The 14,963-nt window shown below is 39.9% G+C and overlaps 1 protein-coding gene across 1 annotated transcript in view; it reads left to right on the top strand.

The window, feature by feature from the left end:
* Positions 1 to 14,963, top strand: part of sema3fb (sema domain, immunoglobulin domain (Ig), short basic domain, secreted, (semaphorin) 3Fb) — a 360,044-nt gene that overhangs the window by 279,287 nt on the left and 65,794 nt on the right. The window contains 2 exon segments of the mRNA XM_028825108.2: positions 3,839 to 3,978; positions 10,464 to 10,578. Of these exon segments, the coding sequence (XP_028680941.2) occupies positions 3,839 to 3,978; positions 10,464 to 10,578 (255 nt within the window).

Raw genomic sequence — 14,963 nt, 5'->3', positions numbered from 1 at the left:
ATCACGGTGCCCCCTAGCGGCGGCCATGGGCCCCAACAGGGTTGAGCTTCTAAGCTCTGATCCTGTGGCCTCAATGAAGACTAGGACGGCTGCTCTCTTGTGTCCTGGGAGAGGTATTGTTCCTCTCCTAGTCCTTCCAGGGGTCCTGGATGGGCAGGATCCTCAGGCGTCCGCCACAGTACTCTGGAATCTTTATAATGGCCCTTAACTGAGTGTGAGTGTGTTTGAGTGTGCCCTGCAATGGACTGGCATTGTTCACCCCTGCCTCCTTGTGACCCTGATACATACATTGGTGTTATCAGGAAAGCTCCTTATGCTCTAAACATGAATTTTCAAGGTGGATTTGGGATGTGGGATCAACAATGCCAGAGCTGGCCTCGGAGGAAGAGAAGCGTCTCTTATTTTAAAATCTAGTAGAGCGTTCAGGTCACTGGGTTTGTAATTCGAGTCACTGATTACCTTTTACACTTAAGTAAAATACTGCACAGCATATCCCAGTGTTCTTTTAAATTGTCAAAGGCATTAAATCAGTCAACTGAAGAGTTATTTGGCTGACTTAACACTTTAATGTCCGTCTAAAAATTTTTGTGTTAATAGAGGAATGCTGTAGAAGCATAATATGTGGGCATTCATTTCAAATTTGGTGCTTTTTTGGGGTTTCTGTTAAAATTCAGTCCAAGTGTTGAAGCTGCACAGCACTTCTTCATTCCGAGTTTTATCTAATCAATCCTAGCTTTTCAGTCGTGTAGACAGGTGGATGCTCCATGTTTCTCTGGTATCCTGTTTGAGTGAGCCCTGGCCGCAGATCAAACCCTTGGCCTCTCAACACTCATGGCGCCTAAGCCAACCAGTGAGCCATTAATTAATCCGCACTGGGAACACAGCCTAATGCCGTCTCGGAAAAGACATTCAAGGTTACTTGGCCGTGTGTTATCTCACCCTGCCTGACCAACAGATCACTTCTTCTTCTTTTTTTCCCCGTCTGTGTCTTGGTGTACCTTTGGGTCACACACTGTTTTTCTAAAATGCAGCATATTTTAAAGGTTGCATCATTACCTTTATATAACAGTTCTTGCCTGTCTCCAAACAAAAAAAAGTCTTCAAATTCCATTTACTTGTTACATATGAATAGTGCTTTGTTCCACTGTAATTTAAAAGAAAAAAAAAACTCTAACCTATGATTATCTTTCATTTTAAGGCAGTCTATTTATCCTTAAAACGTAAATGCCAAATAGCACATTTCTCACTTTTTAATCCGTTCAGTCTTTATTTAAGAGTACTGTAATTTATAATTAATGCTACATTCATTTTCTCACAAATATTCTTATTCATACCTTTTATCTAAATTACTGGTTCTTAAACTTTTTTTCCTTGCAACCCAATTTTGCCTTCTTTGAGACCCCATAATCGCCGCCATGAGCCATCGTAAGACACTCCGCAAAACATGAGAGACCTATTCGCATTGAGTACTATTGGGAAACACGAGTCTACATTACCCAAATTCAAACAGCAAATCTGAAACCCCTAACTTAATAACCTGTGATCTGAATAATTAGTGTAGTCTTATCTTAATGTTCTCTGTATCACTGCCAACTTATATTACCACAATTAGGAGTTCGAATAACCTTTTAAAAAATAAAATAACGTTAAACGTGTAAAATTGTAAAGTCAGAGTTCCAGAAAACTAGTTTTGAAGGCCACAGCTTTTCTCAAAGTCATCCAGATTTTGTCCCATATCACACTGACAGGTGTGGCCAGGATGGGCGTGTATGTCTGAGCGTGTGCCCTTTGAGAGACTTGCACCTGGCCCTTCAGCTCAGTGCCAACAGGGAAGGTTTATGTTGTGCATGACTCTGAATTGGATTAAACAAGTTAGATAGATAGATAGATAGATAGATAGATAGATAATATCTATCTATCTATCTATCTATCTATCTATCTATCTATCTATCTATCTATCTATCTATCTATCTATCTATCTATCTATCTATCTATCTATCTATCACATTGGCTCCTGTGTACTCCTGCAGAATGATGGGAATTGTAGTCCTCTCAGTACTACTGCCATAGAATTATTTCAACAATAGGCTAGTTAATTGAACAACTACATACAGCCTGCATGTAGGTCTGATTTATTCACTTCCTATGAAAGTCTCCATTGGCTCTTTGTAGACCTGATGAGGGAGACTACTTTGTGAGGGTTGTGGGGGCATCCCCAACGGCAGTGAATATAAATGAACATGTAAGTTGAATTTCACAGCAGTGCATGGTTAAAGCCTTAAATCCCTGAAGAACCAGAGGCTGTGAAAGCATGGATGCACAATATTCAAATCCCAGTCCAGCGTGGAGTTTTCCATGTTCTCCTAGTGTTAGTGTGGGTTTTTCGCCCATACCTTAATGACATTAAGGTTAGATTAATTGCTAACTCTAAATTGAGTGACTGTGCCATGTGATGGACTGTCACCATGGTGAGGTTCAGTTTCACAGCTTTTGCACATTACTCTTGGCACTGGGACCAGTTTCCTGGAACCCTGAACTGGAGAAGCAGATTAGAAAATGGATTGATGGCTTTTGATTTACAGTTGAATTTACATGATGTTGTTTTATGGAATACGTAACCAATATATGATGCTGGCACCATGGAATTCTTGCAAGAGACTGGTGGGAAGATTTACTGAAAGCCAATACCATTTCCAAAAGAGTTGGGCCAGGATGTGAAGTGCAAATAAAAATGGAAAGCAGAGATATGTAGACGTGCTTTTATCCATATTTAATTCTAAACAGTACAATACAGAGAGTAATACAGACAAGATACAGTATATTATGTTTTATCTCATAAAATTGACATAAATGTAAATATAATTACGATTCCACAGAAGTTGGCATTGGTGTCTATCTATTTCTACCTACTATACTACAAATTTCTATCTACAGTATCTATTATATAGTGCCTTTCATATCTATCTATCTATCTATCTATCTATCTATCTATCTATCTATCTATCTATCTATCTATCTATCTATCTATCTATCTATCTGTCTATGTAGAGATTGTTGAGTCAAAAGATAATTCAAAATGACCTTAAGTCCCATGGTGCATTGGTCCGTAACATAAATTTGATTACTTGGTAATGAGAGCTCCCATCGCCTTGTCAAAGCTAGTCCATGAATGAACATCGACTTCCAGTGGGAGCGGTTTCTTAAATACCAGTCAGACTGCAACAGTCGGTAACCCTGGGGAATGGGTGGAAGTGACATTAGGGTACATCAATCTCTGTCTTCCTCCACTCTATGAACAAGGTGGTAAGAAATGCTAATAATTGTGTCACACCTTTTCCCTTCCTCTGAGGTTGTACATGTTCAGTGCTTGTAAAAAGTTCCCTGGACTCGTGTGTTAGACAGTGCATGTTTTTAAGTCCAAATTCCAAATGTTCTAGGTCACCTCCATTTTTGAAGGGAACATGTTTGTAGTCAAGTGATGACAATTTCGTTTGGATAAAAAGCCCCTGAAAACATGTGATGTGGCATCCACTCCAAGACTGACCAGGTGTCATCACAGACACTGAGAAGAGAAAGATCTCTATCCCGTGAATCTAAAGGACTCTGAATTGAAAAAAGAGGTCCAGAAAAATTATTATATAGAGATATACAGTAGCACAGTGGTGTATTAGTTATTAGTTAACCCAAAATATTACTACTTGCTTTCACCTGACCACTTCCTCATTTTGTTTATGGAAATGAAACACCATATAGCAAATCATCCAGGATTCTTGCTAGCATCACACCTGCCACCTTTGGACATGCACGTCTCCTAAAGTCTGTGTTTTGTTCCTCACAGATCCACAGTTTGTTCATGCTCAGTTGATCCCAGACAGCGCAGAGAGGAATGATGACAAACTCTATTTTTTCTTCCGAGAAAAGTCTTCGGATGCAGGTCAGAGTCCGGTGGCTCATTCCAGGATTGGACGAATTTGTCTGGTAAGTGTGCTGTGAAAATACAAAATGATAAAACATGTAAAAATGTATTGTAAAATATCTTTCATTCTTCTGTTCCAGTGCATACACACCTCCATCAGCAGTCAAAACAAATTAAAACATTAGAAACATTTTGACGAAAACAGGTCATTCAGCAAGTACCCTGTCATAAACTTTCAATTGAGACTAAGATTAAGACTGTAGCCTTAGTAGTACACGAGTGAATGTGTGACAGACAGACACAACGCTTAGCATTTTATACAGGGTGGTGCAGGGAAACAGGAAATGTTCAACTGATGTTCAATGAATAAATAAACACATTACAAAATACATTTAATGATCAAATGTACTGTACAGGATATGCAGTTAATGATCAATATTCATTCAACATTCATTTTATGTTCTGAAGAAAACATCATGAAGGTGCTGTCCATTTCTCTGTACACATTCTGACAGCCTGTTGTGAAAATTCTGTATTGCTCGACATAACATGTCAAGGAGAATGCCAGCGATTTCCTCCTCCATCCTCCATTTTAGTTCAGCAATGGTTACAGGACGTGTATGGTACACTTGGCTTTTAAGATGTCCCCACAGAAAAAAAATCACATGGAATGTCACCGTTGCGTGAAATGATGCACCTTCCAAACAATCGTTGAATAGCTGCCATTGATTGTCGGGCGGTATGTGAAGAGGCTTCTCCTGGGGACTTCTTTTTTAAGGCTTAACCTGTTTCTTCAAAATTATGAATCCATGCTGTAACCAACTGCATGTGCCATTAAATGCAGCTTTGTGGGCCACTCCTTCAGAGCTATCTCCCTTCAGACATTCACTCTCTTTAATTGCTATTCACTCTGTAGCTGTCATCACACAGGTCGCTGTCTCTTACTATCCAGGCAACAGCTCCCCAGATCCTGTACCCTCTCCACTCTTCCAGGCTCTGTCCTCTGGCCTGCATCCTTATTCATTTCAAATATATTTTGTCAGTCATTGTTGTGGAAATTGTGCATTGCTCGACATAACATGTCAAGAGGAATGCCAGCGATTTCCTCTTCAATCCTCCATTTTAGTTTAGCAATGGTTGCAGGACGTGTGCGGCACACTTGGTTTTTAAGATGTCCCCATAGAAAAAAATCACAAACAGTGAGATCTACTGATCTCAGAGGCCACGGTATGTCGCCGTTGCGTGAAATGACGTTCATTCTAAACAATCATATAATAGCTGCCATCGATTGTCGGGTGGTATGTGAAGTGGCTCAACCTGGGGACTTCTTCTTTATGGCTGAACCCGTTTCTTCAAAATTACGCACCCATGTTGTAAGTGCATGAGTAGACGGGACACAGTCATGATGTCCTAACTGGTAATGGCGCTGAAATTCCCTTTGCGCAGCAGACACGCTATCACCATTCTTATAAAAGGCTTTCACAACGAATGCGCATTGCGCACAACTCCACTGCTCCATTATAACTAATGGCAAGGGGTTCTAAGTGAGTTTGCACTGGTCCCAAATAACTACCGACACCCCAGGGTCCCCAACGCTTAGTTCCAAAATTCCCATTTCCCTGCACCACCCTGTAAATATAGACTGACTCATAGGGTGGCATTGAATAATTCGTTAAATAGTTAGTGTATTAAAATGTTGAAGAAATTGTGGTTGACCCTGATGTTCATGTAAATAAATAAATACATGTTGATACCTATATGGGTGTCTGTAGAAAATATTGCTGGGGAGGTGGGGGTGTAAAATTTCCTGTGAACCACAAAATTAACGAAAATTCATATGGACCAATAGAACTAGAAGGAAAATTGAAAATATGCACGATCATTATCTGTTACTGAATGTATGAATGTTTGGATAGCAGATACATATATTCCAGCAATTTTACTTGGAAAAAATCATAATGCATCCCAGGCCTTCTGACATCCATTAATAAGACAGAGACACTTTTAAGCACCTGTATTTTAGTCCAACATCTATTTCTGCATAAGATAAAGCATCTAAAACACCAAAAACCTACTTGTTAAACACGCATTAGACTCGAGTTTCGGATAATAATTTTATTTCCTTCTTCGCTGGGGTGGCCATATACTGTGAAAATAATAAACAATGAAAACACATAATGAATGTATGCAACGCTTAGCAAAATGAAATAAGGCAGTTTTAAAAAGACTGGTTACTTACCGACTAAAGAATTGAACTGTGTTTGGGTGGCAAGAGGAAGGAATGGTGGAGGGGTAGTACTCTTCTTCCTCTCACTTTCTTTGTAAATATTTTCATTTAAAAATGGGGCAAAAATAATAGCAAAATAAACCGAAGGCATAACACGTTGAGACAACAAAAGCACCAAATATAGCCTTATGAACAACTGAGCCTGTGACGCGCTCGTCATCTTTTATGGACTGGCATCCGATTTAAACGATTCTTCATGCACACTTTGGAGTTACTGATGTGGATAGTGAACTTTGGGTGCCATTACAATAGCCAATTTTCAGATAAAGAGATTATAAATAGTGAAAAACCGGAAGGCAGTTAAGTAGTAAAACCCCACAATGCAAATTAAAACCAGAAAATACCATCAAATTCCAAATCCATAAACTGAAAGATAGGAATATTGGGGAAAAAAAATATAACTTGGCTTTCTCTTGGTGTCACGTGGCACCTCTTACCCCACCGTGGATGCCCATGCCTGTAATTTGAGAGTCTCCTTGCTAATATTACATACTATTGATCTACGTGCAGTAAAGTTGAGATTTAATCCTTGCTTTTATTGTAATATCGGTGTGTATTGTATATTTTCCAGCTATTTCAGTTTCTGTCATGCCTTCCTTCATTCCTTAACTCTTTCAGGGCTGATGTCGACTTTTGTCAAAAGGAGGAGTTGACAATGGTAATTGACTGTAAACTGTGACAAAACCAACCATTATGTTTTAGTTGGACTCTCGTTGCTAGAAGGAAAGTTAGCTTCATTGGTTTGACCGAGATTTCCTGTGCTCGCGTGGTGTCAACAACGGCAAAAATGGCACTGACATCTGGCGAGAGATCAAAGTGATTGCATGAAACAAACTACTGCTTGGATGACGTTTTGCCTATTATCTCTGAACTGGACTATGACTTATTGGACTCCGATTTTGATACAAGTGATCGAAAACGAATGTGAGGTTCCAGTTTCAGTTAACTGGTCCCCCAGCTAATCACGGTGCTGAACGGGTTCATGTAGCTGATACACCTACGGTAATGTTTGCCAGTGAGGAGTGCCACTTAACAATGATAAGAGGTAGAAACTAGATTACAATGCACTGTGACCGTGACCGCTGCTCCTGCTGCCTCAGTTATGTGAAGACAGCTTGGCAGCAAGCCTGCCACACATTCTTGTCTTCTTCTGATGTGCAACAGACGTTTTAGCATGATTTCTGTGTGAAACCATTGTTTTTCAGAAACTGTTTTTTGAAAAAATATTCAGCCCTCAAAGAGTTAATCCATTTATGAAATGATTTATTCTTAATGGGTAGTGATGTTCGCTGTGAAAGGCGCAATATACCATAAACAAAATGATCTAAAGTGTATGGTGCCGTCAATAACTATATCATCCCATAGTGCTTTTATTCCCAGGATTAGGTCTGCGCGGGTCTCCTTGAGTTGGGCTTTTGCATGTTTCCTAATATCTTTAATAGGCTCTTAGTATCAGTTACCATTACTATCCATAGACAAGGTGACAGGTTGCCTCAAAGAGAAAGCCTGCATTCTTTAGAGGATTCTTCACATAGCAGAATAGCCAAAGCATCCCGATTACAAATCAGTGCTGCACAGGGTGGGCTTTTATGCTAAATGCAGTGGTATCTCAATGTAAATGTCACCAGACAGGGACCACCAACTCTTGAGGATTTAATTTCCTATTCTAGGACACCAATCTGGAGCTGGTGACATAATGAGGTTGCTCAGTGACGCATGCCCATAAAATTACTTAACAATGACTGTGACTTTCGTATGCTGACAGGAGCAGCAGAATTCCTTACGGTTTACAAACGTTTCTACGCCAACCAACCTTCACCTCCTTCCCTCACCACCTCAGGTTTACTGCCGGAAATGTCTGAAATAAAAGATCATCATGAATCAGTTCACCTCTGCCGAGGTCATCTGTATGTTGATTTTGGAGACCTGCCAGTTTTACAGGCTTGCTCTGGGAGAATGAGTTTGGTGGGACAAGGAGAACTACTCTGAGCGGTGCTCCATATATTTAGATTACCTTCAACTGACAGTGAGGTTTCAGTTTATTTAGGCTCTTGTTCTCCCACCTCCCAGTGCTGCATATTTGAGGAATTTGGGTGAAGACCCCAACCTTTTCAACCTGAGTTTTTAAAGAACCGCTTCTTCTCTGAAGCTCATTCTTCAATCCTAAACCCACAGATCTGTCACTCTACATTGTATTTGCATTCTGTACGATGTGTCACTTCCAGTTTCCTGATTGAGCTTGAGTCCTTGTTTGTTGTTTTGTTGAGGCAGTGTGGAGATGGTGCACTGCTACAAGTACAAGGGCTTCACATCAAAAGACAGACTGGAGTGGTCTAGTAACACAAGGGGACTATAGAGGAAAGGACAGAGCAGACTCTTTATATCTTAGGACACTGTGTTCCTTCAATGTGGGTAGTGACATCCTCCACATCACGACCAATGTGATATTCTGCTCTGTCGTCTGCTCAGATGGTACTATCAATTCAAGAAAGGCCAACCCAATCGAGAAAGAGATGAAAGCAGGCAGTCTCAGTTATGGGATGCACTCTTGACAAGTGAAGACAAAAGTGATGGCCATTATGAACAACGCTGCACTTCCTCACTGTGGACTTTCAGCCGAAACGCCAAGAAACACAACAGGGTCTCCTTTCAAACCTACAGCAATATGGCTTTAGAGTGCCTCACTGGGACTTTGACTGCTCTTTTTATCATTAGCCACGTCAAGAGTTTTTCTTTCTTTTTAGTTTCCTTTCATTTTATTAATTCTGGTACATATTTGAGAGGAGGTTGTTGCTTGTCATATTATAATATACCGTATTTACCCGTGTACCACGCGCACATTTTTTCCTGAAAATTAGCATTAGAAATTCAGGTGTGCGTCATACACGAAGAAATTGTTTCCTGTAATGTTTACTTCTTCTGCTTGGGCTCTTTTGTTCACTCTCTCTCTCTTGCTCGTTCACTCGTGCTCTCTCTCTTACTCGTTCGCTCACGCTCTCTCTCTCTCTCTTACTTGATTGCTCACGCTCTCTCTCTCTCTCTCTTACTCGTTCGCTCGCGTTCTCTCTCTCTCTCTTGCGTTCGCTCGCTTGCACACTCTCTCTCTCTCTCTTACTCGTTCGCTCACATTCTCTCTCTGTCTCTCTTACTTGTTCGCCCGCGTTTTCTCTCTCTCTCTCTCTCTCGTGTTCGCTCGCGCTCTCTCTCTCTCTCTCTTGCTCGTTCGCTCGCGTTCTCTCTCTCTCTTGCGTTCGCTCGCTTGCACACTCTCTCTCTCTCTCTTACTCGTTCGCTCGCGTTCTCTCTCTGTCTCTCTTACTTGTTCGCCCGCGTTTTCTCTCTCTCTCTCTCTCTCGTGTTCGCTCGCTCGCGCTCTCTCTCTCTCTTGCTCGTTTGCTCGCGTTCTCTCTCTCTTACTTGTTCACCCGCGTTTTCTCTCTCGCTCGCACTCTCACTCTTACTTGTTCTCTCTCTCTCGCTCGCTCGCGTTCGCACTCTCTCTCTCTCTCTCGTTCGCTCGTGTTCTCTCTCTCTCTCTCTCTCGCGTTCGCACTCTCTCTCTCTGTCTCGCTCGTTCTTTCGTCATGCAACAAAAACAGAAGGGCATTTAGAAGAAAACGTGCCCTAAACTCTTCCTAAACAATCACAACAAGCGTCATACACTGGGCAATTTTTTTTCATGATTTTCTTTGTAAAAATTAGGGTGCACGTCTTACACAAGGGTGCGTGGTACACGAGTAAATACGGTATATACTTCTGTACAATGCCAAATTACCTTCTGGGGTTATCTACCTGTCTTTCTAGTGCATGGATTTCCTTTTGTAGAAAAAGCATTATGTCTTTGTGGCGTTTGCATAGGGGATGCTGGAGAGGTCCCCATAAGTTGTGAACACACAAAGTGGTGAGACGGTTCATTTCTTCAGTCGTGGCTGAACCAGTAAAGCTACCATCAAACAGTTCCATTGCTTGAGCTCACTGCATTAGACTGGTATATTCTGGTTTAATGAGGGTAGTAGTATTAGGCAGAACTGGCTGTTACTAGCGTCATCTCCAAGGGTCACAAATAAATGGAAATACAGAGGACATCAATGAGGCTACCGCCTTATAGCGTGTGTTAATTTTTTCATAGCTTTAGGCTTTTACCTTCATCTTTACGTACTTCTCTCTTCTGTTTTTGTACCGGATGTTCTATTAACATGTCTCTTTCAGTTCAATAGTTCAGTAAGATAAATTAGTTGATCGGTCATTTGTTTCCCACAGAATGATGATGGCGGTCACTGCTGTCTGGTGAATAAATGGAGTACTTTCTTAAAAGCTCGGCTTATCTGCTCTGTTCCTGGCCCAGATGGAATCGAGACACATTTCGATGAACTGCGTGAGTAATTTAATTCTTGCTATCTATTTATTTTTTTGGAAGTATTTAACTCATTACTGGTTGGAAAGTACCTTCGTTTCATATGTTTTCAAGTTTTTTTCTTCTTTGGTTCTTCCCTGCTTTGCTTTGTGTTTCAAGTAGCACTTCTCCAGAAGAGTCGTCATGTTTTCCTTAAAGATGTGCAGTATGTGGATCAAATTTTAATGCATTAATAAAGTTGTGTTTACAATATAGCCTGATCCATGATGTCCCAGATCAAGCGTGATGGCTTTATTTGCCCAATTATTCCAATCATAAATCAAAAGGGAATGCCCTACTCTGACCGGCTAAGGGATTATAGTCTTCTTCAGCCTTAAACAGACAAGACTATGCAGGGCCAATTCAGGGGTTCGACGTTATCAAAGGAATTGATAACGCTAATCAAACACTTTGGTGGAAAATAAGAGAACGTGCAATCAAGATGGCTTATTGAAAGCAGTTCTTCACACAAAATATTGTAGGAATCTGAAAGAAATGCCATTGTGGAACCCATGATGCAATAACTTTTAAAAGTATCTAGATGAGGTATTGGGACACATTTGCTATTAGGCAACCAAATGAATCTGATGAGACTAAATGTTCTCCTCTTATTTGTCTGATTTAATGTGTTTTCGCTGTGTAGTTGGTTATATTTATTGACTATGCTGGGCCCTTTTAAAAAATATGATAACTCCAGGAAACATTTTGAATTCGAGAAGGCAGAAGTAATATATTGGTAAAAATTAATTTCGAAACATTCATTTAAGAAGATGGTCTGACCAGCTTCCATCTTTGCTGCCCTCGTAGCTGTATGTAAGTGGGTTTATTTCAGGCCCAGCAGGTTGGGACACACAAACGCGGTTGAACAGTGCATGTTGAAACTGTAACACGCACAAACTGGCAAACACACCATGTACAACGGTTATTTTACAAATGCTGTCCAGTCGACTCTATTTTAGGTGCATTCGCATCTACTCCGATCACCGTGTCTGTTTGTCTATCTCATGAAACAACTCGGAAATTTCTCAGAACTGTTAAGTTTTTGTTTAGAGATCCCTAAATACAGTGCACTGTTCACATTTCTGACATTTCAAAATCTCCGATTGAAAAGCATTGGCGAATTTGAGAACTCTTTTTATCTTAAAACAGAGCAGCATTCCATGCAGCTTCAACTACAAATTAGTTTATAGTTTCAATTTTTCTTGCAAAGCAATTAACTTCAATTTGTATGTCAGTGGTTCTCAAACTGTGGCGTGAAGTAACAAAAAGGGGGGCGTGAAGATGTGAAAAAAAGAAAACAAGAATCGAAAATATGAAAAACACATCTATTGAAACCAAAACAAATTAACTTAAACTACATTCTGATACTAGAAAAACAGAGTTAGATAAATGTTGAATAAAAGTTAAGTAGGTATAATAAAATATGCATCTATGATATATCATTAATTAAAAAAGAACAAATTGGTATTAGTGGGCTCCTTTCAAAAAAACATTAGGGTTGCAAATACTTAAAGGTTGAGAAACGCTGATGTATGTCTTTATATTTCTTTCTTGTACACATCCGGTAGATGCCCTCAATGGCAAAAGAATGAAATGCATACAGTTGTGTGCTCTGAAGCAAGTAAACCTCGCTACAGGACATGGGCTGGGGCGGGGTCAGATGTGGGTGGGGTTGGATGGCTGAGTATTGCCATATAAGGAAGATATAATGTTGGTTGTGCAGTTATTGATTTAATTCACAAATTTTTTTTATTTATTAATACGGTAGTAATGACATTGTTTATTCATTACTGTACAAAGCAAGCACTGTCCCTTACAGTCCCAGAATGTAACGGTATTTCTCATTATATGTTAACAGTCTGCTTCTGCCTCCACTCCATCCCATGCTCGTCTCCATGATTGTGCATCATCTTGTGCAAACCTCAGTCACAGCAGCTCACTTCTCCTGTTCCTTAAAATCGACGCAGACAAGTGACAGGGTCTTCATGGCTGGAAAATTCTGAAAATGCAAGCAACATATCTCATGTAGGAATGTATGAAAGATGGCCTAGTGACATTTAATGGTGTAATGACTAAAAGTGTACTGCGTAATCAAAGGATTATGATTCAGTATTTCTCTGACAATCTTCAAATCTTATCTTCATATCACCACAATGATCTGCTGTTTGTCATGTTTGGATGCAGCCAACAAATTTCGTGCAAAATTTTAAAACTACCATTGGGTAGTTCTTTGAAAACATTTTACGTTTAAGGAATCTGAAATTCAATTAGCCACAAACCCTCCACATCGAACCACTTACAATAGCTAATAGCAATACCTGCTTGCCCAGTATGTAAAGGAATAATCCATCACAAATTATATTTATTTTATATCTTACTTACTCCATGTATAGTAGTTTGTAGTGATGGCCGAGAACATGTTTTAATTTCACATTTTCATGCATAAAGAATCTAACAAAGTTTCTGATATAATTGGGGTCTAAAGTGACCAATGCTGGACAGCAGCAAACAATATCAAAAATGTCCGTTCATAAATCTCAAGTTACCTATGACACATAATCCACATACCAGTGACCCCACTGTATGCTCACAGTGTCCCAAACACATGCATTTTTACTACAATATTTTAAAAATAAATCACGAAAAACACTCTTGTGAACAAAAACTGAATGTGCTCAAATGTAAATGAGCACTTGAATTCTAACAAGTTTTCTTGACCATCACTAAAACTACTCGGAGTATTCCTTTAAGATCCTGATAGGCTTGCTGCTTCTTGAAAATTTGCCATCCCTCGTGCTTTAGTGTCAACTCTAAACTTCACAATAATTTTCTGGCTATATCAAAATGTCATTAATATAAATTAGATAGCGTGGTGGTCTGAACACAGACCCCCTGAGACACCTCTCTGACAGCCTAATCTCATTCTCAGTTTATTAGTTCTATCTGCCCATGCCTATCGACTAGCATTGAACTCAGTTACCCGAGGCTTTAGAATTAACCTTTGGTGAAAAGGTTTTCGAGAATCTAAATAATGTCAAATGCTTTGTGTTGGTCTCCCTTTTTACCATTTTTTCATAGCCAATTTAATAAAAAAAAAAAAAAAAGCACAAAAACAAAATTTCAAAGCCGCACTGAAAATACATTCACTGCTGTTGAGCAGATCTGGCAAGACAGTACATGGAAGTGTGAGGATAAAAGGTCAGGGTTAAGTGCCAGAGATTAAATGCAAGTCTAGCACTTTTACACTATAATTATGAAATTAGATTTAACAAGTAGGGTATTTGTTTGGATCTGTGAATTTCTGCATTTGGTGGCCAGCGGGCCATGTACAGCCTGTTTTAATTTGTTGGCTTGGGAATAAAGTGGTTTCTCAAAGTGGCACGTACTGCAGTTAATGAACTAACGTGGGTTGGAAAGGCAAGCGCTTTTCACCCAGCATCTTCTTTGAGCCAAGAGAACCTCAGATTGTAATCCCCATCTGCTTTGTCAACTTCAGTGCATTTTTTTTTATATTTATATATATATATAGAGTGAGAGGCCGAGAGAGCGAGAGTCAAAGCTTTTCAGCAGAGATGTGCTCCTGCCAAGGCCCATTTAAAAATGGCTGACAAGGATATTAAAACCATTTGGGTCAATTTATAATTGGGTTTTATCTTCGTTCAAGATACACATTTATGGGTGATGTTACCTAGTGTTTTCTTATTTTGTATAAGATTATAAGGTCATTATTGTCACATATCCAGAGTATTATATAAACCATGCAATTCTTTCCTCGCACATGATCTTGTAGGGCTGGAATTCATCTCTCCATAATACCACATTTGTCATAAAGGCCTCAAAAAATAGATCCTCCATTCACACACTCAATGGCAACACAATGTGTCTGTAATTAGGCAGAAATATATGGATGCAACTAAATAAATAAATAAAGAGTTCATATCCTCCATCCTGCAACTCTGGCATGAATGAATTCCTTCATTGTGCCCATCCTGCTAGTGTTGTGCACAATAAAGGACCAAACTTTAGAAGAGGGCGTCTAAGAATTACTCATATGAATTGCGAGTCTGACTTGGATAAGAATCTGTCCTACTCCAGAGTAGGACACCTGCCGAACTTGACAGAGCAATGTCAGGTTTCAGGATAGCAATGTCACCAAGCTCATACAGATCTGATGGTCAAGTGTTCAGAAACGCTTCGACCATAAAATGTAGTTCTCTTAAGATGTGTGTGTTAGGTGAAATGGTAACTCTGAATTGGCACATGTGTGTGCGCATCAGTCTGCTTCAAAATGGATCGGCCATTCATCTAAGGTGCGTTCCTGCCTTGCTCCCTGTACCGTCAGAGTAGGCTGCAGCCTTTTGTGACGC

The sequence above is a fragment of the Erpetoichthys calabaricus genome, chromosome 18 (assembly GCF_900747795.2).
Source record: "Erpetoichthys calabaricus chromosome 18, fErpCal1.3, whole genome shotgun sequence".
Lineage (NCBI taxonomy): Eukaryota > Metazoa > Chordata > Cladistia > Polypteriformes > Polypteridae > Erpetoichthys > Erpetoichthys calabaricus.
The sequence above is the reverse complement of the archived record's forward strand: the minus strand, read 5'-3'. Positions and strand labels throughout refer to the sequence as shown.